The sequence below is a fragment of the Hyperoodon ampullatus genome (assembly GCF_949752795.1).
Source record: "Hyperoodon ampullatus genome assembly, chromosome: 7".
In the NCBI taxonomy this organism is placed as follows: Eukaryota; Metazoa; Chordata; class Mammalia; order Artiodactyla; family Ziphiidae; genus Hyperoodon; species Hyperoodon ampullatus.
The window spans coordinates 12,084,421-12,109,503 of NC_136920.1; the positions used below are offsets into that span (position 1 = coordinate 12,084,421).

A 25,083-nucleotide genomic window follows, 5' to 3' on the forward strand; every position below is an offset into this window, starting at 1 on the left:
ACTCCTCCAAGGACTGCCGGCCTCCCCATGGTTCCAGATAGTGACCCCTTTGTCCTCATCCCTATGGCTGCAGGAGGCTGAAGCTCATGCCCAACTTCTCCCGTAGTGGTGCAAATAAGCTCAGAAGTTCTTTAACTTGCAGTGGTAGACCACAGGTGGAGCGGGCATCTGGGGCGTGGCAGGGAGGGTTAGGCCCGAGGGGTTGCAAAAGATCCATTATCTCGTATTATCTATGTATTGAATTGACATTCACCAGCTGGGTTAGCACAGGGTTATTGTGGATAACTGGGCTGTTTAGAAGTCCCACTGCTCCCCCCTCCCCCACCCGGAAAGAACAGAGATGAGTTGAAGATTGTCAGGAGATGATGATCTGCTGCAAATGGTCATTCACAAAGTTATTGACCTGCCCACCTGCGATGGCCACTCATTGGACCCTTGACTCAGCACTCAAGCCTCACTCTGTGGCTGCATGACAAAGCAATTGGATGATGTGATGAGTTTTAAACTTCTCAACTTTTGTGGTTTTGGTGGCTAGGAACCAGAGCCCTAGTTACAGGAGTGTTTTCTAATCTCTATGGGGTTCTTCCACGTAATTTTTGGTTTATGATCCAGCGCTCATACGTGGATGAGCTGTACTTTCTGCTTTCCCCGTGTTGTCCACTTTGTAAACTTGAATGGTTTCACATGTCACCTTCTCTGTCCCTGACACCTCTCCCTCTTGTGGAATGACCTGTTGCTTTACCTGTACCCACACAGCCTGTTATGCTGTGAGAGCCCATAGCTCTCATCAGAGTCTGGTTATGTCAATATAGTCCCAATATAATGAATATAACTCATATAATTCTCCCCAATGGAAGAAGATGCTGGAGGGGAGGGACTACATGTTTTCTCATCCTTGAGCCCTCAGTACCGGGGCTGGGTCTGACCCAGGATCAGGCTGCAGGAAATGTTTGCTGAGCTGAACTGAACTTCAAAAGAGTAAAGCAGGGCTTCCCTGGTGGCGCAGTGGTTGAGAGTCCGCCTGCCGATGCAGGGGACACGGGTTCGTGCCCCGGTCCAGGAAGATCCCACATGCCGCAGAGCGGCTAGGCCTATGAGCCATGGCCGCTGAGCCTGCGTGTCCAGAGCCTGTGCTCTGCAATGGGAGAGGCCACAACAGTGAGAGGCCCGCATACCGCAAAAAAAAAAAAAAAAAAAAAAGAGTAAAGCTTATGCAACAATTTGATGGTGAAAATGGCAGATCTGGGCCACTCGATATATATATGGAGGAAAGAAAGACACTGCAGCAAGTTCTAGCAGGTTATGTTGGAAACTGCCTGAGAGTGTGTCCATCCTTCTTTTTCAAACCAACTACAGCTGCTAGCATGCATTCCTCAGTGTCAAAAGGCTTGAGTGTTTCAAGATGCATTTTTGGAATGCTGGGCTAGCCATCGAGAATTTAAGATGTTTATGGGATATGCTTTCTGGTGAGATCACTGCAAAAGTTTGAATTGTAGAATATGTATTTTCTTTTAAAGAAATGCAATTATATTACTTTGAAGACTATACTAAGTGTAATTGAACTAAGCTGCGAGGAAGGACCTAGGCTTTGCATAACCACCAAGTAAACTAGATCTTTTAGAAGAGGAACTTGGGGACCGTAATGAGTATACAAATGATTCATAGTTAACAGGCATGTTGTTTGTAAATAGTTTATTATCCCACATAGTTTAAATGCTTCCTCATTTTGGATATATGGTCAATTTGCTTAATAGCCTCTGTTTAAACGATCACAAATACTGGATCAGGGATATTAAAATTTTATTTATTTATTTATTTATTTATTTATTTTGCGGTACGCGGGCCTCTCTCACTGTTGCGGCCTCTCCCGTTGCGGAGCACAGGCTCCGGACGCGCAGGCTCAGCGGCCATGGCTCACGGACCCAGCCGCTCCGCGGCATGTGGGATCTTCCCGGACCAGGGCACGCACCCGCGTCCCCTGCATCGGCAGGCGGACTCTCAACCACTGCGCCACCAGGGAAGCCCTATTTTTTATTTTTATTTTATTTTTATTTTTGGCTGCGTTGGATCTTTGTTGCCGCGCACGGGCTTTCTCTAGTCGCGTTGAACGGGGGCCACTCTTCGTTGCGGTGCGCGGGCTTCTCATTGCAGTGGCTTCTCTTGTTGCGGAGCACGGACTCTAGGCACACGGGCTACAGTACTTGCGGCATGCGGGCTTTAGAGCACAGGATCAGTAGTTGTAGCGCACGGGCTTAGCTGCTCCGTGGTGGCATGTGGGGTCTTCCCCGACCAGGGCTCGGACCCATGTCCCCTGCATTGGCAGGCGGATTCTTAACCACTGTGCCACAAGGGAAGTCGTGGCATGAATGAATTGATAAGTTTTTGTTTCATTCATTGATCTAACCAGTATTTATTGAAAGCGCATTATGTTCCAGACCCTGGGGATAGCAATGAGCAAGATCAAGTCCTTGTCTTCTTGGAACATTCTAGTGAGGCGAGGCGTGTTAAGGGTTGCAAAAATCCAGATGGCTAATATTCTGTATAATTAACTTGTTTCAGCGTAAGGCACTTTTGTGTTGTCCTGGAATAACTGAAGATGGATACATCATTAGAAACACATTCCTGGTCTATAGGACTTGGAGATAAAAACAGAGAGAATGACACCTTCACCCTCACCTTGGATTTCTTCCATTAGGGACTGCTCACACTTATAGCGCAAACCCTTTAAAACCACATCACCCTTTGGTTCATCCACAGAAATGCGTTGGTGGCTTGTTTATACCCAACACTTCTTTGCAATTAACAATTACAGTGATTTGCATGAGCAACGATTTAACACTCATGGGAGTAAGAAGTCATTGTCAGGCTTGATTCCACTGATCTTCATATCAAAGGAGCTCAGATATTTTCAGAGTTGGTGATTCAAAAAGTAGCAAAATATATGGATTTGGAGTTAGAGGGCCTGGATTCACGTTATCCACCTGCCATTTATTGGTCAGGTGACCTTATGAAGTTCCTCTAACCTGTAGACCTTAATTTCATCATAAAAATGTGGCTAAAGCTGCCTGTGCTGGTTACTTCGGGGGTGTAAGTGCTTTATAATAATTTATAAATGAAAGCGTCCTATGTTGAATGAACATGGGCCGTTGCTATGATAATTTATAACACAGTTCTGTGACTTTCTTCAGTAGTTTTCAGTTCTGTAGCTTTAATAAATAGGGACAGAGAAAACTGCTGACCCACTGGGCGTGGCAGCTGAGTATTCAATAACTGTCAGTCCTAAGGAGGGATGAGGTGCAGGACTAGAGACCAGAGATAAAATGAGAGGGGAGGGCAGGGGTGGTGGGAGTGAGGAACAGCCGGTGGCCGGGCGGGGGGGCTGTGGTTATAGAGGGAAAGTTCTTTTTTTTTTGTTGTTGTTAATTATTTTACTGAAGTATAATTGATTTACCATGTTGTGGCAATCTCAGCTGTATAGAAAAGTGACTCAGTTATACACACACAGACATTCTTTTTTTAATATTCTTTTCCATGATGGTTTATCCCAGGATATTGAATATAGTTCACTGTGCTACACAGTAGGTCCTTGTTTTTTATCCATCCTATATATAATAGTTTACATCTGCTAATCCCACACTTCCCTCCCCCACCAACCTCCCCCTTGGCAACCACAAGTCTGTTCTCTATGTCTGTGAGTCTGTTTCTGTTTTGTAGATAGGTTCATTTGTGCCATGTTTTAGATTCCACATATAAGTGATATCATATGGTATTTGTCTTTGTCTTTCTGGCTTACTTTACTTAGTACGATAATCTCTAGTTGCATCCAGGTAGCTGCAAATGGCATCATTCCATTCTTTTTTATGGCTGAGTAGTATTCCATTGCCTATATGTACCACATCTTCTTTATCCATTCATCTGTCGATGGACATTTAGGTTGTTTCCATGACTTGGCTATTGTGAATAGTGCTGCTATGAACATAAGGGTGTGTGTATCTTTTTGAATTACAGTTTTGTCTGGGAATATTGCTGAATCATATGTTAATTCTATTTTTAGTTTTCTGAGGAAGCTCCACACTGTTTTCCATAGTGGCTGCGCCAACTTACATTCCTACCAGCAGTGTAGGAGGGTTATAGAGGGAAAGTTCTGCATGTAAGATACTGAAAGTGGAGTAGTTTCAGGCCCTCTTAAGCCCTAGGGTGCCACCTAGAAATGGCGTTGCTGAAACGAGGTCCCAGCTACCCTGTTTTAGAATGCAGAGGCCAAGAGGCCATTTTAGAAAGACTTCTATTTAAAAGTTTAAATGTCTATCCCTTAAAGGTTTCATCTTTAGCCATTCAGGAAATTCTACTCTATAAAGTGACTCATTCATTCCCCGAGGGTTCCACAACGCCAAGGTTTTACTGGGCCAACCGCAGAGACGTCCATTCCTGGAAGATTGTTCCCATTTTGTCATGGACTTGGAGGGAATATTTTTGAATTCTCAGTTATGGAGAACTCAAAACACTTTTTTAGAAATTAGTTCTAAAATCCTTAGGTATTGTCCTTCTCTTACTCTTGAGTATGAAAATTGGAAATGTCTTATGATCTCCAGATTAAATAATCTTAATGTGCTTAAAAAGGCAATTTAGATTCCAACCCTACTGCAATACAGACACCCCGTCTCCAGGACATCCCAGCCACCTTCCCTCCAGTTAGTGGGGGATTATTTGATCTTTCTTTCTTTTTTTTTAAAATAAATTTATTTATTTATTTACTTTTTATTTTTGGCTGTGTTGCATCTTTGCTGCTGCGAGTAGGTTTTCTCTAGTTGCAGTGAGCAGAGGCTACTCTTCATTGCAGTGTGCGGGCTTCTCATTGTCGTGGCTTCTCCTGTTTTGGAGCTCAGGCTCCAGGTGCACAGGCTTCAGTAGTTGTGGCACACTGGCTCAGTAGTTGCGGCCTGTGGGCTCTAGAGCGCAGGCTCAATAGTTGTGGTGCACGGGCTTAGTTGCTCCGGGGCATGTGGGATTTTCCCGGGCCAGGGCTCGAACCCATGTCCCTTGCATTGGCAGGCAGATTCTTTTTTTTTTTTTTTTTTTTTTTTTTTTTTTTTTTTGCGGTACGCGGGCCTCTCACTGTTGCGGCCTCTCCCATTGCAGAGCACAGGCTCCGGACGCGCCGGCTCAGCAGCCATGGCTCACGGGCCCAGCCGCTCCATGGCATGTGGGATCCTCCCGGACCGGGGCACGAACCCGTATCCCCTGCATCGGCAGGCGGACTCTCAACCACTGCGCCACCAGGGAAGCCCCGGCAGGCAGATTCTTAACCACTGCACCACCAGGGAAGCCCTGATCTTTTTTCTGTAATCTCATCTTCAACCTTAAAATCCCACTGTCCTCACCTCTCTGCTTCCAAAGCTCAGGGCTTAGCCTCCTGCTCTTCTCTATCCACTAAAGAAAGACTTATTTCCCCTTGAATCATTTTTTCCTTTTTTTATTGAAGGATAGTTGGTTTACAATACTGTGTTAGTTTCAGGTGTACAGCAAAGTGATTTGGTTACACATATACACATATATATTTTAAAAAATTCTTTTCCATTATAGTTTATTACAAGATAGTGAATACTGTTCCCTGGGCTATACGATCATTTTTTTAAGATATGACAAAAAAGCCAAGTTTTTACCAATTATTTCAGATAACTCAAAACTGTTGAGAGGGAAAAGTGGACGTCACCCCCGATGCCCTCTCCAAGGTAAGCCCCACTTGGCCTGCATATGCACTCTTTCTGGGAAAGCTCTCCCAGGCTGGGGGCTTTGGGACAGGGTCTCTGGATCCAAGTGTCCAGCTCCAGCTCTTTGTGGTCCAGCCCACATTTCTGCTGGACATGTGAGTCCCTCATTTCAGATACAGCAAATCTTTTTTTTTTTTTGGTGGTACGCGGGCCTCTCACTGTTGTGGCCTCTCCCGCTGTGGAGCACAGGCTCCGGACGCGCAGGCTCAGCGGCCATGGCTCACGGGCCCAGCCGCTCTGCGGCATGTGGGATCTTCCCGGACTGGGGCACGAACCCGTGTCTCCTGCATCAGCAGGCGGACTCTCAACCACTGCGCCACCAGGGAAGCCCAGATACAGCAAATCTTAAGATCTGCTGGCAGAATCCACTTCTATAGCCACTGTGGACGGGCCTTTAGTGACCTGCAAGACAGGTTTCCTGTATGTAACCGTGGGAACTACCTTGGACCTCTGTGTGCCTCAGTTTCCTCATCTGTAATGTGGGTTAGAACACTATGATCCCTCACACACTGTTTTGCTCTGATCAGTCTATGCGTCCAGCCTCCTCCTCAATTAATATTTCTAGTTTCCCTTCCTGCACGGGTCATTTTTTTTTGCCCAGCAGAAGGGCTTGTGGAGCAGTGCGGAGAACAGGAAGACCGAGGTCATCTTTGGGCTGTTAGCTGTGTGACCCTGCCAATCATGTGGTCCTCTGGACCTTAGTTTTCTCATATGAGAAATGGGGGACCAGGGCTGTCTGATCTCCAGGAGATGTTCTGGTTCTCATCTGAAGCCCATGATTCTCATGACCTCCTCCTGCCCAGGGTGACCCCTCTGATCCTGAGGGAACAGTCAGCTCAGCGTAGGTGTTTGCTGCTTTCAGCACACAGTGACAGTGGTAGGTTTTGGGGAGGGGACAGTCTGGGGAAGATGGACCCTTTTCTAGAGCCCCTGAGTCAGTTCCTCATGGTCTGACTTCCTTTTTTCCTTTGAAGTGTTGTGAAATCTCAGCATATCACCCACGCGCACATTCGACTCTGAGTGTATCCCGACACCATTCCAATCCCAAGTACGAGTGATTTGGAGATAATCTCTCACCTGTGAGCTTGGCAACCCCTGCTCTTTGTCCTTGCGTGGTGTTTTGAAGGGGCTAGGATAACCAACCATCCCGGCTTGCCCTGGACTGTCCTGGCTTTAGCCCTGGAAGTCCCATGTCCCAGGAAACCCCTCAGTCCACACCAGGATGGTTGGTTCCCCTCCCTGTGGTCCCCATCAGGGCCTGGCTGATTTCCTCAGTGGGACGGGCCACAGTTAAATAGAGTCCGCACGGCAGTGAATCTCAGAATCAGCTGGGGTTCTGGGTACATACAGATTCCTGGGCCCCATCCTGGAGGGTCTGAGTCAGTAGATCTGAAGTGGGGGCCAGGAATTTGATGTTATCAGGCCCCCAGGTGGGTCTGGGGTAGGTGGTTCAGGTACCACACCTGCTAGGCTTGGGGAAGTGGAGGAGACAGAGTCAGCTCCTGCTCTTCTGACACAGGCAGGAGCCAGGTAGAGCCAGAACTCCCTCTGATATGCAGGGGAACGAAATCAGAGCTGTAACATGAGTACTGGCCAATTTTTTTCCCTCCTCCCATCCTCCAAAGTCATTCAGTGCTTACAAAGCTTGGCTTTGTTCATTATGAGGGCTGACGTGGCATTTTTTGGCAGGGGGTCTGCACAGAGGGTGGGTAAGTTGCAAGAAATGGCCATTGCCTGAGGCTCACATCAGACTCACCTGTCTCAAAACACCTCTGCACTGGGTGACCCCTCTGGTGAGGGGACTGAGGGGGACCATCATTAAAGCCCCTTGCAGCTCTGATGTTCTGGCCCCGGTGGTGAGGAAGTAGCCCTGTCCTTATTCTTGGTGGGCAGCTGTCACTGCTGTTGCTTACAAGCTAAGCCTTATTCTAAGGTGAAGTGATGCTCTGGTGTCCTCAAGGGCCCTTAATGATAGGGTTGATGGAACAGGACCTGGAGGTCAGGTGGCCGTAAAGGGCTCACTTATTCTCTGGGTTCGGGGATGCTCCCTTGTCCCTGATGCCAAAGGATAAAGTGGCAGAGATGTCCTTTTTTTTTTTTCTAATTGAAGTATAGTTAACTTACAATGTTGTGTTATTTTCAGGTGTACAGCACAGTGACTCATATATATATATATATATATATATATATATATATATATATATATATGTATATATATATTCTTTTTTTCAGATTCTTTTCCCTTATAGTTTATTACTAAATATTGAGTATAGTTCCTGATGTCTTCTTATTCACACCTCGCATTGTTCTTTCGATGGTTTGGTTTTCCAGAGTCTCTCTGTCCATGGTCATTCTGAGGGTGCTGGTTGGTGGTGGAAGATGGTATTCTTTCCAAACCCTTTGGTGGCCTCAGAGTTAACTTAGAGCTTCGGACTGTGCACATGGCAGTGCGTTTAGACACAGTCCTCTTGCCGAGATGTGTTCCGGGAGCAGAACCCCTACATGCGGACCTACAATTCAAACTCCACCTCCTGCTTCCAGTCTCCTCCAGTCCCCATTCCTCTGGGTGAGCTGAAACCCCCCTGAAGGCTCTCTCCCCTCCTGTGGACACCAGACTTGACCTTCTTGGAAGACAGTGGTGCAGTGCCAAGTTCAAGTCCTGGGTTCAAATCCTAGCTCTGCTATTGACTAGCTGGGTCTCCAAGATAAAAACATGGCAGGGGGCTTCCCTGGTGGCATAGTGGTTGAGAGTCTGCCTGCTGATACAGGGGACACGGGTTCGTGCCCCGGTCCGGGAAGATCCCACATGCCGCGGAGCGGCTGGGCCCGTGAGCCATGGCCGCTGAGCCTGCGCGTCCGGAGCCTGTGCTCCGCAACGGGAGAGGCCACAACAGTGAGAGGCCCGTGTACCGCAAAAAAAAAAAAAACATGGCAGGGACTGTGATGGCTCTAATGAGGCAGTTGCTAGGAGACTGTTCTGACAGTTCCTTCCCACCTTCCCCACCCCCCAAATAATAGCAGCTAGGAAGAAACTACAGGAATGTAACAGACCCCCAATCCACTAACCCCATCTGCAGACAACACAAAGGAACAGGCTGTGCAGCATCGTGGGTAGGACCTCTGGCTCCAGAGAGGGGCTGCCTGCATCCAGTTCCAGCCCCCCCCACCCCCTACAAGCTGTTCTTCCTTAGCCTCAGTTTTCCCCTTGCCTTGTAGATAGGGTTGTTTTACTTATTATTTATTTATTTTGTTTATTTGTTTATGTTTCTCGGTACGCGGGCCTCTCACTGTTGTGGTCTCTCCCGTTGTGGAGCACAGGCTCCGGACGCGCAGGCTCAGCGGCCATGGCTCACAGGCCCAGCCGCTCTGCGGCATGTGGGATCCTCCCAGACCGGGGCACGAACCCGTGTTCCCTGCATCGGCAGGTGGACTCTCAACCACTGCACCACCAGGGAAGCCCCGGGTTGTTTATTAAATGAGGGCCCACACGTGAAGTGTTTGGCACAGTGCCTGGCACGTTGTAAGTGCTCAATAAACATCAGCCATTTGCTATTTTTGTTATTGTTGCTATTGTCTGCTTTAGAGAGGGCCCCCTGGCATGCTGGGTATTGGCTGGTGCGAGTGAACTGTGCCAATAAAGCCAACCCCGGCCAGAGATGGATGCTTAATAGGATGTATGGCCAGCATCTGCCGCGCCCTCCCCGGTTGCCGTGGTTACTGACCTGGGCACCTGGTTCTCTCTCTGTTGCTGGTGCCTCTCCAGCTCAGGTCTAGGTGACCCCATTCAAACCTGGTGTCATTCCATGACTGTTTCTCTGCGGTCCCCTCCTGGATGCTCTGGTTTCAGTTTTGCTCCAGCTGAGCAGAGGCAGACCCCACAGGTGGCAGAGTGAAGGGTGAACTGGAGGGACCAAAGGCCAGGTGTTGGCTGAAAATCTCCAGGGGAGGCACGGTGAAGGCTGGAAGGGCACCAGCCATGGCAAGGGAGAGAGGACAGCTTTAAGAAGTGTTCTGAATTTAGAACTAATAGGATGTGGCATTCTAACATATGAAGAGAAGAAGTGAAAAATAAATGATACTTCTAACTTGAAAAGCCCTATCCTATTCTTTCTATGCTTCACTCAATGGATCTCATCAATTCCTGTGACTTGAAAGACCGTTTCTAGGCTGATAATCTCCAAATTCTCAATTCCTTGAGCTCCAGCCTTGCCCCCTTCACTTGGATGTCTCTGGAGGCATTTCAAACTCAGCATTTCCAAAATGAAACTCCAAAAATGGCTTGCCTCCCTCACTCCCAAATTCTTTTCTCCATCTCAGTAAATTGTACTACTTTCCCTTGTGTCCAAGGTAGAACATATGAGTGTCATCCTCCATGTCTCCCTCTTCCTCATCCCTTGTATCCCACCCACCAGCAAGTCCCATCATGTGCATCTTGGGACTACATCACAAAGGAAACACACCATCTCTCTCCATCTCTACTGCCACCATCCAAGGCCAAGCTACCACCATCTCTCACCTGGGAGACTGTGAGTCCACACTGGGCTCCCACTTCCACTCTGGCTCCAAATTCCAGCCATTTGTTTTAGGAGCACAAATTTGATCGTTAATCCTCTTACCCAGTGATTTCCAACGGCACTCAGCACGACAATCACCACCATCCCGTGGCTTACCCTTTTCTATCCTGGATCTCGCCTTCATCTGACTTCCCTCCTCCCATCACTCTTCTTTGGCCTCACTGGCTTCCTTGGGGTCCCCGTGACACGCCAAGTCTTTCCTTCTTTCGCTCCATCATGGTTCCCACTGTCTGGAATGCTCTGCCTCATCTTTGCATGGCCAGCTTCTTTTCATCCTTCAAACTTCAGCCTAAGTGTTCCCTCTCAGCTCACTGCCCAAGACCTAAGGAGGCTCAGCATCCTTCTCATCATCCTCTTTAGCCAATCATTTCACTCAGAGCACTCACTGTTCACAACTTGACATTTTCATTTGTTCATCTTGTTTATTGTTTGCCTCCCCCACTGGAGTGTCAAGCCTATAGGGCAGCCTGGCACACAGAAGGTGCCAACAGGTATTTGTTGAATCGATGAACAGGTGGCTGATGGGGCTATGCACTTAAGGAGCACAGGGGGCCAGGAGAACGCTGGTAGTCAAGGGGTGGCAGACGGGCTGTCAAAGAGACTTGAGACCAAGGGATAGGAAGGTAGTGTCAGTAAAAAGAGAGGAGGGTCACATTGGTAGGGTACACTTTTGGCTGCAGGTAACAGCAAAAGTGTCCAGTGGTAAGGTAGACAAGAGGGATTATTTTTAAAAATTTAAAAATTAAAGTATAGATGATTTACAATATCATGTAAGTTTCAGGTATACAGCACAGCAATTCAGAATCTATATATTCTTTTTCAGATTCTTTTCCCTTATAAGTTATTACATAATATTGAGTGTAGTTCCCTGTGCTATACAGTAGGTCCTTGTTGGTTGTCTATTTTATACATAGTCGTGTGTATATGTGAACCCCAACCTCTCAATTTATCCCTCCCCCCGCCCCCTTTCCCCTTTGGTAACCATTAGTTTGTTTCCTGTGTCTGTGAGTAAGCGGGATTATTTTTCTCCTGGTTGAGATGGTCAGTAGCCAATCTCTGGTCAGTGTCACTGAGGTCCTTTTGACCTCCCCTCAGCTTCAGGCATCACATCCTCACACGACTGAGTTCAAAGACAGAAAAGGAAGCAGCCTGGGCAGACACTGTCCTCACGGCTCCCTCGTATTGGTGGGGGTGGGTGGTGGTAGAGGGGTTGTCCCCAGAAGACCCTCACTTATCTCGCCCTATATCCCACTGGTCAGAAAGGACCCATGCTGCCCTTGGACCAGAAGCTGTGCCCATCTTGCTGAAATAAAAGAATCTCTTTCCTGTCCTTGAACTAAGTTGGGATTCTGCCAGCTAAAGAGAAGGGAAATGGCTCTGAGTAAGCAACAAGCAGTGCTGGCCCCAAGTACCTCTCACAAGGAAGCGTCTTTTCCGTTGGGTTCACTGCTATAGAGAGGTCAAATGGGATGGGTGTTGCGAAGCGGCCACTGGATTCAATGCTTGTAGACTATTTGTGGCCCTTGAGAGGCAGTTCCCCATCGAGTAGCCGGGCTGGGCTGCACCCGGCAGGGGCTTAGGAATCCCTGGGAGAAGTTCAGGAGATGAAAGTGGGCTACCAGGAAGTTTGGAGTTAAAGCTAAGAGGAGAGATGGGACGGTCTCTGGGCACAGGAGGCAGACACAGGAGGTCTGACTTTTCATCCGGGACAGACTTGAAGATGTTTATAGGCGGAGCAAAAGAAGCCAGCAGGAAAGAGAGGGTAGGGATTTTGAAGCAAGATGGGATAGTTGATTCCTGTGCTCTGAAAGAAGCATGGGAATGGGATCAGTGCACAAGAGGTGGTGGCTGTTACTGGAACAAGTGGGGAGGCTTTTATGAAGAGACTCAGATGCCTTCTGAGACTGGGGGGAAGGAGGGCAGGATGGTGAAGACCCCCAGGAGGGACAAAGATTCCTTATTTTCTTTGATGTGACAATGGGCTCACTTAGAGATTGAATTCATGATCTTGATCTTTCCATCAACCCATCATTTTAACATCTGATACAATAGACTCTAAAGAGACAGATCACGTTCCTGTGGTCGTACACTGGAAAGTCCAAGGACAGAGCCAATCCTTGAGTTTTCTTGTTCAGATGGACGCAGCCACCCAGGACATGGTCAGGGGCATGGTTATTACATGATGCAATCCAGAGGGTGGAGGTCACTTCACACACAGCATGGAGCTGCCAGATCCTGTAGCCGACGGGCAGCAGGGTGGAGAGGGAGAGTCCTGGGTTGTACAGAGAGGACTAGGGAGCCAGGTCAAGGTCCACCACTTACAAGCTGGGGTTCGCTGGCATCTTCCAAGCCTGACCTTATCTGCAGGGGGGTGGGTTATGCTGCTTGTCTCCTCCCTCCACTGTCCACAGTTATAAAACGTGTTGGCTTCTCACAGGGATTAAGGGAATGCCTTCTTGCCCCGCCACCACTCCTCTATGGGGAGTTTTGACCCTGCTCAGTAGCCCCTGGAATAGGATGGCAGTTTTCGTCCCCATTAGCCCTGGCCTGTCACTTCTGAAATCTTTCCCCTCTTGTTTTGCGGGATGATGGCACAGCGCCCAGCTCGTAGAACAGGGAGCCAAACCCTCTCCTCTGTTTACTCAGATCGTAGCTATGGCTGCAGCAAAAAGCAAACAGCAGTTTGACTAGATGCATGAGCTCAATATTCCACAACATTGGAAGCTCGTGTCTGCTTACGTAGGAGGCATAGAACACAATATTATGTTGAAATGACTAATAGTCCCTACAGAAAAAAAATGCATTTTTAAGAAAAAGTTCTTAGCAGGAATGTTCAGATGCTGAGTTGGTAAGACTGACACTAGTTCTGTGTGTCTCCTCTTCAGAATCTCCTTCCTGTCCATCCCCATCACATGCTGCCTCGGGGTGTGGGTTCTGAAGGGGACACGTCTGCCGTGTGGTCACCCTCTTTACCCAGCCCGTGGGGTAGGACTTGGGGCTCCACACACGTTCACGGAGTCGCTGGGGGAGGCTGATGCTGGTAAGAAGTGAGGAACAGGATCATTTGATCCCATTAAAGCTGTCATCATTGGATCAGTCCTGCCCACTGGCTGGGTCGCCTGGACCCCACTTTGTCATCTCTAAAATGGGACTAACGATAGTGTCTCCGTCACGGGATGGCCGTGGAGAGTCAATGAGTTTATTGTGAAGTGTTTAAGAGGGTGCCCAGAGGCAATCAGTTACTCAATCAACAAACACAGAGTGCCTGTAACTTGTCCCTGTTGTGCCTTGCGGGAAGGAAGCCCCAGATGCGTCTATGCCCTCGAGGAACCAGCATCTATCTGGAGAAGGAAAATTGGACACTCTGGACATCAATAGAGAGCAGTGAGGCCTGGGGGAACAGCCTTTCCCGTGGCGAGGATGTCCTGGAGGGCAAGCAGCTGCTGGGTGGGGTGCGCTGTCAGCCAGCCCTGCTTAATCTCCTGGCAGCCGAGGCAGGGAGAAAGGAGAATCTGGTATTCATTGTGTGTTGTTTCTGATTTCCTTCTGCTTTTGAGATCCTCTTCTGAGGGAGAACAATGGCCCAAGAGGCTCAGGCTTCCTTGGCCAGGTACCCACCAAGCTGTGGGGGAGGCAGCGCCCAGAAGGAGGCAAGAGCCAGCCAGGCACTCGCAAGCAGGTGGCATTTGATTCCCGTCTTCTGAGAATCTCTGGGGACACTGGGTTTTGGTGGCTGGTTCGAATCCCAGCCTATTATTTATCATTATATCCCTGGGGCTTTGAGTGAGTTCTCCCAATCTCATTTAAGAGTATTCTTTTAAAACTTTCTCTATTTGCCAAGGAAGAGCAGTCCTTCCTGTACCACCAGGAAGGCAGTACCATCAGACGCTGGGTGAGCAGAGGGGGCCGTCGAAAACATGGGACTCCCTGTGGGCTCTTGATTTTGGAGCCACGAGGTTGCTCCCTGCCACTGTGTCCCCAGCAGGAAGTGGAGAGTGCAGGGTCCTCGAGCACATCGTCCAGACCACAGACCAGCGCCGGGGACGGATCCTCAGCGGAGGACCCCGGGGCTGGCGTTTCCCCAGCTGGTGCCTCGTAAGGCCAGTTGGGGGCAGAAGGCCCAGGACTGTGTCCAAAGAATGGGGTGGGGTTTCCTCATTCCTCTCTGTCATCACACTTGGCCTCTTATTTGTGGATTTTAGTACATTTAGCGGCCTTGCTGGATTACTCTTTCATCACCAGAAAGCAGAGAGAATCTAAAAGTGACTGACCCACATGTGGAAAGGGGCAGAGACAGCCGGAGGGCTACTGGATTACGATCTTCAAGTCTATTGAGAAAGAGGCTCTGAGGATGACAGGTCAGCATAAGAGGAGGGAGGGGGCGACACAGCCCTGCAGGGGCTAGGGCAGGGGTCAGCTGTCTTCAAGATGAGACAAGACCAGAGCAGGGTTGCCCAAGCTTAAGATGTCCAGTGCCATCATCACAATTTCTGCCACATCCACATGCCATCGTATACTATTTGTTTAATAACTGTCTTTAAGTAGGTTTATTTTAAAAACCTTACTTTTTAAAAAAAAACACCTTACATTTAATTAGAAAAAAAAACTTTATGTAATTACCATAAATGAAATCCAGAGTTTTTCTAATAAGCACTGAAAAAAGTTCATAACTGTTAGAGTAAAAATATTCATCGTGTACCACTAAAATTTTGACCGCCACCCAGAGCTTTGTGTAAGTTCTTGGTGTAGGCTTTCTTTTTGAATTTTATTTATTTATTTATTTATTTATTTATTTTTTGTGGTACGTGGGCCTCTCACTGTTGTGGCCTCTCCCCTTGCGGAGCACAGGCTCTGGACGCGCAGGCTCAGTGGCCATGGCTCATGGGCTCAGCCGCTCCACGGCATGTGGGATCTTCCCGGACTGGGGCACGAACCCGTGTCCCCTGCATCGGCAGGCGGACTCTCAACCACTGCGCCACCAGGGAAGTCCTTGAAATTTATTTTTATTTAACAATTGTTTTATTGAAATATAGTTGATTTACAGTATTCTGTTAGTTTCTGGTGTACAGCAAGGTGAGTCAGTTTTATATATATATATATAATTTTTCATATTCTTTGTCAGATATATATATATATTCTTTTTCAGATTCTTTTCCATTATGGTTTATTACAGGATATTGAATATAGTTTTCTGTGCTGTACGGTAGGACCTTGTTGTTTATCTATCTTATATCTGTTTTGTACCTGTTAATCCCATACTCTTAATTTATCCCTCTCCCCCCCTCCCCCCCTTTGGTAACCATAAGTTTGTTCTCCATGTCTGTGAGTCTGTTTCTGTTTTGTAAATAAGTTCATTTGTATCATAGTTTAGATTCCACATGTAAGAGATATCATATATTTGTCATTCTCTGTCTGACTTACTTCACTTAGTATGATAATCTCTAGGTCCATCCATTTTGCTTCAAATGACATTATTTCATTCTTTTCTTTATGGCTGAGTAGTATTCCACTGTGTGTATATATACCTTGGTGTGGGCTTTTACACACCAGGGGGTCCACGTGTGTCGGAGGGGGGCGAAGTTGACATTAGCTCCAAGTAAGGAGAAGCGTGATTTGTGTTGACTTGTGACCCCATAAAGATGCTCCAGGAGAGCATCCTGCTGCTTGACCAAGGTTTCCCCAGGCCCCATATCCGCATCTCCAACATGGGAGAATGGCAGTGTCTCCGGGGGAGGATGGACTGAATTCATGTATTTACAAGGTATTTAGAACAGCGTCCAGTGCATAGTAAGGGCTCAACAAGTGTTAACGCCCACCATGACTTGGGAGATTCTGGCTGAGGGCTCTCGGCTGCCCTGGGCATCCCATCGCCTGTCTTCTTGGAGACAGGGCCAGGACTGACATGGTCTTGGGGTTCCCTCCCCCTCTCATGGTCTCTTGCTCTGTAACTTCTCCACTGGGACAGGTGTGGCCGGGTGGCCTGACCATCATTTACCTCATGATTATAGGATTAAGTTAGGATGCAGTCATGGCATTAGTCATCATGAAACATCCCCGTTGGAACTGGTGGCCATCTATGTCCACTGGAGGCTCTGGCATGGGCTCCCAGGGGTGGGCACTCATGTTGGATCTGGGTCTGCACCTCCATCTGAGCAGCCCTGTGTTGTTTCTGGAATGGGACTCATGGCTTGGAGAAAGAAAGGAGCTGTGGGAAGCAATCCCAGGTTCCCCGGCGGGACTGGAAATACTGCTTCAGGCCCTGGAATTTTACTTTCCTGTTTGGCCTGGCACTTGTCCTCCCCTCCCCCAGCCCACCACATACTCGTCTCGGATGCATCCTCTCCCTCCCCCTCTCGAATCCGTTTCCTCATCTGTAAAAGTGGAGGTTGCACTAGATCGTATCTGAAGCCCCTTTGAGCTTGAGAAAGCTATGATTCACCTCTCAGCCACCCCCTCACTTTTCCCGCGGGCCTCTTGATTGACACTGAGAAGAAAGGTAGGAAGGAAAAGAGAGAAACAAGGGGAGCCGTGCATCCTACAGTGTAGGCACCGGCCCCCACGACACAGAAGGATCCGGTCCAAAGTGTCAGTAGTACTGAGGCTGAGAAACCCTGCTTTAGGGAAGGAGAGACAGAAGGAAAGAAATGATTTAAAAGGCAAATGTATAACAAATGCCCCCAGATGATAAGTGATTAGACAAATGATAATGAAAGGGAAAATTCAGGGAGCAAAGGAAATGCATGGGGAAAAGGTTTATAAATGGGGAGAGAAAACATCGCTAGGGTGGAGAAGGATGTGTTTGTAAGATGATCACGGTGTGGGTTGTGAAAGCGAGCTGCTGGCCTGAGAGTATAAACCAGCGCTGGGGGGATTGCCATCCCCCTTTCTTGGTCACTCTGGAAGCTGCCGCTCCTCTGCAGCTCCTCCTATGGAATTTCAGCAGTGCAGCCAGTCAGCAATAGTGCCTGTTAATGCCCCCAAGTGGCTTTAAGGTAACAGGCTGGATGGTCCAAAGACTTAGGCAGTCATTACCGTGTGAGTATTATCATGTGAGTCGGTCATGCTTCGTTTTTTCTGTGAGACCTTTGCTCCTCATTGAATTAACCACACAGTTCTCTCCAACTCGAGAGGAAGACAGGAAGACACCACAAACACACGATGAAAAGAAATTAGCATAGAGTGTATTTATGACCCCGGGGGTAGGCAAACATTTCTAAAAGGGAACACCAAAAGCACTTCTAACCATAGAAGAAAAATGGATACATTGGACTTTATCAAAATTAGAAGGCTCTCTTCATAAAAAGGTACCATTAAAAACATGAAAAGACGAAAACTCTAATTCAAAAAGATACATGCATCCCAATGTTCAGAGCAGCACTATTCACAACAGCCAAGACATGGAAGCAACCTAAATGTCCATCAACAGATGAATGGGTAAAGAAGATGTGGGTATATATGCATATATTTACAATGAAATGTTCCTCAGCCATAAAAAAGAATGAAATAATGCCGTTTGCATCTACATGGATGGACCTAGAGATTATCATGCTAAATGAAGTAAGTCAGACAAAGAAAGGTAAATATCATATGATATTGCTTATATGTGGAATCTAAAAAAATGATACAAATGAACTTATTTACAAAATGGAAATAGACTCACAGACATGGAGAACAAACTTGTGGTTACCAAAGGGGAAAGGGAGGGGAGGGATAAATTAGGAGTTTGGGATTGACAGAGAAACGCTACTATGTGTAAAATAAATAAACAGTAAAGCTCTACTATATAGCACAGGGAACTATATTCAATATCTTGTAATAACGTATAATGGAAAAGAGTCTGAAAGAGAATATATATGTGTGTATATGTGTGTGTGTGTGTGTGTGTCTGAATCACTTTGCTGTACACCTGAAAGTAACACAGCATTGTACATCAACTATACTTCAATAAAAAATAAATTTTAAAAGGCACCATTAAAAACATGAAAAGGCGAGTCTCAGTCTCAGAAGATGTCTGCAATACATATAACTGGCAAAGTATTCATTTCCAGAGTAAATGAAGAGCCACTATAAATCAGTAAGAAAAAGGCGAATGACCCAATAAAAACTGGGCAAAAACCTTACAGACACTCACAAAAGAGCATATCCAGATGGTCAAATAAACTGTGAGAAGGTGCTCAACATCATTACTCATCAGGGAAATGCAAATTAAAAGCACAGGAAGCTACACTGCACAGCCACCAGAAGGGCAAAAATAAGAGCGAGCAGCAGGCATCACTGAAGATAAGGAGCCACTGGAACGCTCGTGCATTGCTGTGCGGGGTGTAGAAATGGCACAGCCGCTTAGGAAAATTGTTTGGCAGATTCTAGTAAAGCTAAAGCTTTCCCACTCTGGAACCCAGTAATTCCACTCACAGGTACACATACCCAGTGCCTGAGCTGACAAAAAGGTATGTACAGAGTGTTCAAAGGAGAAATTCCCTGGCGGTACAGTGGTTAGGACTTCGTGCTTCCGCTGCAGGGGTTACAGGTTTGATCCCTAGTCGGGGAACTAAGATCCTATGTGCCATGTGGTGCGGACAAAAGATTTAAAAAAAAAAGAATATTCAGGGCTTCCCTGGTGGCGCAGTGGTTGAGAGTCCACCTGCCAATGCAGAGGACACGGGTTCGTGCCCCGGTCCGGGAAGATCCCACATGCCACGGAGCGGCTGGGCCTGTGAGCCATTGCCGCTGAGCCTGCGCGTCTGGAGCCTGTGCTCCGCAGCGGGAGAGGCCACAGCAGTGAGAGGCCCGCGTGCCGCAAAAAAAAAAAAAAAAAAAAAAAAACGAATGTTCAAAGGAGTTGTCTCCAAATCCCATCAACAGAAGATGGGACATAGATTGTGATATATTCATACAATGGACTGCTACAGAATCCACATTGTCTGAGTCCATTCATATGAAGTTCAAGAAGAGGCAAAGCAAAAATATGAGTCAAAACGTGGTCGTAGCTGGTGGGCATACGGATTGAGATGGTGCAAGGGGGAACTTTTGGGGGTGCAGAAATAGTCTATATCTGGACTGGGGTGGTGGGTATACACATGCATATAAATGTAAATAATTATCATTGAAGATGAGTGAGTTTTATGTACTTTATATATGTTATGCTTCGATTAAAAAAAACAAAAAGATGCAGATTCTTATGTCCAAGTGAAGTAATAACAACAATAATAATTTATTGAATACCTTATATGTGCCAGGTGCTTAATACAGATTATTTCACTTCATCCACCCAAACTTACCTGTCGGCCAGGTATTATTCTCATTTTACACGTGAGGAAACCGAGGCCTAGAGAGGTTCACTAGCTTGTCTGAGACTCACAGCTAGTGGGTGCCGGGGCCAGGACTCGAGCTCCACAATCCAAGCTCTTGCCACTCGGCTTGGGATCTCACAGTGATTCTTGGTTCACCACCAAAGCTCTCTGTTTCGCCTGCTACTCCTCCCAAACACAGAAGCTTTAAATACCATATTTTAAAGAGAACTTCATCGTGTATCCTGATATTCCAGGAACTCAAATCCCTGTACCTTCTTTAAAAAAAAAAATCCCCTTTATGCATCCTTTCCATGAATTTGTTCCAGTCGGAAGAAGAACTCATGGTTTCCTACCCAACCCGTTCTTTATTTTATTTATTTATTTTTTATGTGTGTGGGGTACGCGGGCCCCTCACTGCTGTAGCCTCTCCAGTTGCGGAGCACAGGCTCCGGACGCGCAGGCTCAGCGGCCATGGCTCATGGGCCCAGCCGCTCCGCGGTATGTGGGATCTTCCCGGACCGGGGCACGAACCCGTGTCCCCTGCATCGGCAGGTGGACTCTCAACCACTGCACCACCAGGGAAACCCCCCTCTACCTTCTTTAAAAAAAAAAAAATCCCCTCTATGCATCCTTTCCATGAATGTGTTCCAATCGGAAGAAGAACTCATGGTTTCCTACCCAACCCGTTCATTTTAATCGTTTCGTGTTGTAAATTCTCTGAGAATGAGGCACTGAGTATTGGCTATAGCGGTCAATGTTGTGAGCCAAGCTGGAACACCAACTCTGCTCCCCTTAAACGCTGAGGCTCTCAGGAAGTTAATTTCTCAAAACCCTTGTTTCCTTGTCTGTACAAAGGGGACAGTGGTATTTACCTTATAGTCTCATTGTGAGGGTAAAATGAGGTCCTGCGTCAGAAGTGCTCAGCTCATTGTCAGCCCCATAGCAAGTGCTCAGAAAAGGGTGGTGTAGAAATGTCAGGGCTTTCCCCTTTATTGACGCCCAATTCCTTCCAACCCTCTTCTTCTTATTATTATTATTATTTAAAATTTGTTGGCTGCGCCGCGCCAGCATGTGCAATCTTAGTTCCCCAACCAGGGATCAAATCTGCGCTCCCTGCATTGGAAGGTCGGAGTCTTAACCACTGGGCCACCAGGGAAGTCCCCCGACCCTCTTAAAAACACTTAGCACTTTGCTCCTCTAAACGTTCAACACATGTTTGAAAAAAAAAAAAAAAGTTATCCTCATGATTTCTCCAGAAAGTGGAGATGCAGAAGGAAGGGGTCAGAATCTCAGTGCTTCAGTGAGGGAGAGAGGAGGGAGGTCACTTTCAAGTAGATCGGTCAGCGAGAGGGTATTATTTGTGTAGATCTTCAGAAATGGGTAGGATTTAGTCCCAGAGGGAGGACCAGGAAGATCATTCTAAGTTGGGGGAGGGGGAGGAGGTGGGACCTAGAGCAGGTGGGGGTTGGGGAATGGTGAGCCCGCCATTTTGGTTGGCACCTAAGATTTATGTTGGGACTTGTGGAAGATCAAGTTGGCTCCAGATGAGGTCCCACCAAAAAATCTGGACATTTTCTATAGGACCTGGAGTTGTGGAACATTGGTTTGTTTGTTTTTTTGCGGTACGAGGGCCTCTCACTGCTGTGGCCTCTCCCGTTGCAGAGCACAGGCTCCGGACGCGCAGGCTCAGCGGCCATGGCTCACGGGCCCAGCCGCTCCGCGGTATGTGGGATCCTCCCGGACCGGGGCACGAACCCGTGTCCCCTGCATCGGCAGGCGGACTCTCAACCACTGCGCCACCAGGGAAGCCCTCGTGGAACATTTTTGAGTAGGGAGGTGTACGAGGAAGCCCGGACGTGCACACCCACATGGGAGGTGAAATCGACTCGGTCAGGAGGCCAGTGAGGAGAGAAACGTGCGGGTCCAGGTGGAGATGAGTTGGGTGCACCTCAGGGTGGTGGTGGTGGGATGGAAGGAAGGTGCAGGTAGATGGGGAAGCGGGTGAAGGACTCCTCAAATCTGGGAGCCACTCTTCTGAGTTCACGAAGCAGGGAGAAAGTCAGTTTGGAGCTGATGATGAAAGGGATTCCTTGGTGGCTAAGACCAGAGGGCGTGCATCTCACCCCGCCCCGGTTCCTCACCTCCCTCGGCCTGCTATTGGCACATTCTCAAGAACACACTGTCCTCTCCTGGCCTCAGACTTGCACAGGACACCCGAAGGACAGACACTGGCTTTCTACAAGCTTCCTTTCCACCCTTGCCACACGGGAACCCACAGAGGGAGGCGTGTCAAGACCCAAACAGATCCCACAGCGGAATCGTTTCCAAATAGACCCCTCCCCAAAGTAAGAGTTTGTTGAGGTGCTCTTCCAAGGGGTGGGGGGACCTTTTTTATTCAGCCTGTGAAAAGTTAACGAAAGGCCTCCCAATTTTATGGAGAGACGCAAACAGTGTTTTGAATAAAAATCCCTTTGTTATTGTTGTTTTACAGAGCTGTAGCCGTGGCCAGGAAGAAATCCGCCCCCTCTGAGGGTTGTTTTTGTGACTGTTCTTGGGAGCATTGTTCTAAAAATGGGAAATTACATATCACTGTGCCAAAGGAAACAAACACCTGCAGTTAAAGGAATACCTTCCACGAGGTGGCTTTTAGAGTCCCAGCCAGCTCTGGACGAAGGGCTGCTGCACCAGTTCTTTTTGGTGCGTTTCTTCACTTCTAAGGGAATCGGGTTTGTAACCAGAGTGGGCTTTGGCAACGATGGCGCTCGGGTGATGGTCCTTCGCTTATTCACTCAGTAAACATCTATCAAGCATCTGTGCTGGGTCAGTCTTGGTGGTTTTTACTACTTCCTTCCCTGGCGTTGTTAAAATTACTGGGAGTGTTGGCTACAGGCAGCGACTTTCTGACACTATTTTTCAGAGTCAGTATTTGACTTCTGCCCCCAGATGATGAGGAGCCAGAGAGAACATCAACTTCTCTCCTTCCTCTCCTTTCTTTCTTCCCTCCCTCTCTCCCTTCTTCCTCTTCCTTAGTCTACAGAAGTAAAACCGCTATTTTCAACATGTCAGTCAATACACTTCTTTAGGCAAAGGATTTTTCTTTTCTTTTCTTCTTCTTCTTTTTTTTCCTTTTTTGGCCGTGCCGCACAGCAGGCGGGATCTTAAGTTTCCCCACCAGGGATGGAACCCGTACCCCCTGCAGTCTAACCACTGGACAGTGAGGGAATTCCCAGGCAAAGCATTTTTCAAAGTTTCCGGTCACTGGGGTACAGTCTGAAATTCTTGCCTATGGTGTAAGATATTGAAAGATAAATTTTTGGTTATCTGGTTAATATTTAACATTTTCAGCATCAATATAATTGCAACATAATCAGGTCTTGAACTTTATTGATCGTGAAACGAATACATTTCAGATGGATTTGTGGTTTCAAAGAATCCAGTTTCATAAGCTGACCTCATCTTTATGAGAAACAAGAATGAAGAAGGGAGCAATGGGAAACAATGAGCTTCTAACTTTGGGGACTGCGTTGACCTTGGTTAGAACTTCCTGCCCATGAAGTGCTTGCCTTCCTCCAATGGGTTGGCCAGAGAGTGACGGAAGATCTTTGGGAGTCAGGGGTATCTCCCTGGGACCACTTGGTTATTGACGTGGTCCCACCGGGAAGTAGATGGAATAAAAAGGCTCTCCAGTCCCGTAATGTACTTAATCTACTGTCTTAGTTTCCAGATGGGTCTTAACTTAGCCACTAGAGGAAGAGCCTAGGAGCTGAGTCTTGAAGGAATCTTAAGGTTGCCAGATTTAGCAGATGATAATACAAGATGTCAGGTTAAATTTGAATTTTTTTTTAGGTTTTTGAAAATATATATATTTATTTGACTGCACTGGGTCTTAGTTGTGGCATGAGGGATCTTTAGTTGTGGGATGTGGAATCTAGTTCCCTGACCAGGGATCGAACCCAAGACCCCTGCTTGGGAGATCAGAGTTTTAACTGCTGGACCACAGGGAAGTCCCTAAATTTGAATTTTAGATAAATAATGAATTTTTTTTTCTTTTTTTAGTATAGCCATGTCCCAAACATTGCATAGGGCACGGAGGATGGAGCTTGGGTCTTCAAGTGACTTTGGGAAGGGGAGACATTATAGTCTGTGGAGGTGGGAACAGCATGGGTTTGTTGCCTGTTTAAATATTAACGTGTGTGCCTCATGGTAATGCAGGGAAGTGTCACCCAAGGAAGGAGGTCTGCCCGCCAGGAAGATGGTCTGTTCTGGGCTGGTGGCATCAGGAGATTGACCCTTTGCTCTCCCTTCTCTGGGCTGGCAGGAGACAGATGAGAAGTGGGTCCTGGTTGTCCCTAGATAGCACTGCCCGGGTCTGCCTTGTGGTTCTGTGGCATCAGGACCTGCCTGAGGGACACAATGAGAAGGGCTCCATGTCCCTAAGGCAGCTGCACACTAACTGAGCATCCACACCGAGAGCTTCAGTGAGAAGCACGTTGGTGGATTAATCAATCAGAGGCTAGTGGACCAGCTGGCGTATCCTCCCCTGTGGACGAGCGTCAGGAAGGTCAGGAAGTGAGCACAGACTTAGAACCAGTAAGCGTTCTTCCATTGCTTTTTCTCCCTGCTCAGGACCTCTGTGCCTCCCTCGCACTGCTGTCCATCCCCTCCTGTTTGGCACAGGTTATCAGGTTAGATTTCCATGTCCTACACGACACCCAGATTCTGGTCCTGCCCCCCAGATGACTCCCTCATCACCTTGCTGGAGTGTAGGGTGTGGCTGCATTCTTTTCTCCTAGTTAGAGACAATCTCTTGGTTCATCCCCATAGATAGCTCACCCCATATACCATCTGTGAATTTACCAGCCTAACCTGGAGGGCAATCTTTTTTTTTTTTAACATCTTTGTTGGAGTATAATTGCTTTACAATGGTGTGTTAGTTTCTGCTTTATAACAAAGTGAATCAGTTATACATATACATATATCCCCATATCCCCTCTCTCTTGCGTCTCCCTCCCACTCTCCCCATTCCACCTCTCTAGGTGGTCACAAAGCACGGAGCTGATCTCCCTGTGCTATGCGGCTGCTTCCCACTAGCTGTCTATTTTACATTTGGTAGGGTATGTATATCCATGCCACTCTCTCACTTCATCCCAGCTTACCCTTCACCCTCCCTGTGTCCTCAAGTCCATTCTCGATGTCTGCCTCTTTATTCCTGTCCTGCCTCTAGGTTCTTCAGACCTTTTTTTTTTTATATATATTCCATATATATGTGTTAGCATATGGTATTGGTTTTTCTCTTTCTGACTTACTTCACTCTGTATGACAGTCTCTAGGTCCATCCACCTCACTACAAATAACTCAATTTTGTTTCTTTTTATGGCGGAGTAATATTCCATTGTATATATGTGCCACATCTTCTTTATCCATTCATCTGTTGATGGACACTTAGGT

At 47.4% G+C, this 25,083-nt stretch overlaps 1 protein-coding gene across 2 annotated transcripts in view; it reads left to right on the forward strand.

The window, feature by feature from the left end:
• The window catches only part of AHNAK (AHNAK nucleoprotein), a 96,718-nt gene extending 74,271 nt beyond the window's left edge, over positions 1–22,447 (forward strand). The window contains exons 7-8 of one of the 2 annotated variants that reach the window (XM_079708962.1): positions 5,676–5,732; positions 22,127–22,447. In XM_079708962.1, coding sequence (XP_079565088.1) covers positions 5,676–5,732; positions 22,127–22,134 — 65 coding nt within the window. In that variant the 3' untranslated portion in view covers positions 22,135–22,447. The remainder of the gene's footprint in view (positions 1–5,675; positions 5,733–22,126) is intronic. The other variant, XM_079708963.1, reaches the window with a different exon arrangement.
• Positions 22,448–25,083: the final 2,636 nt, after the last annotated feature.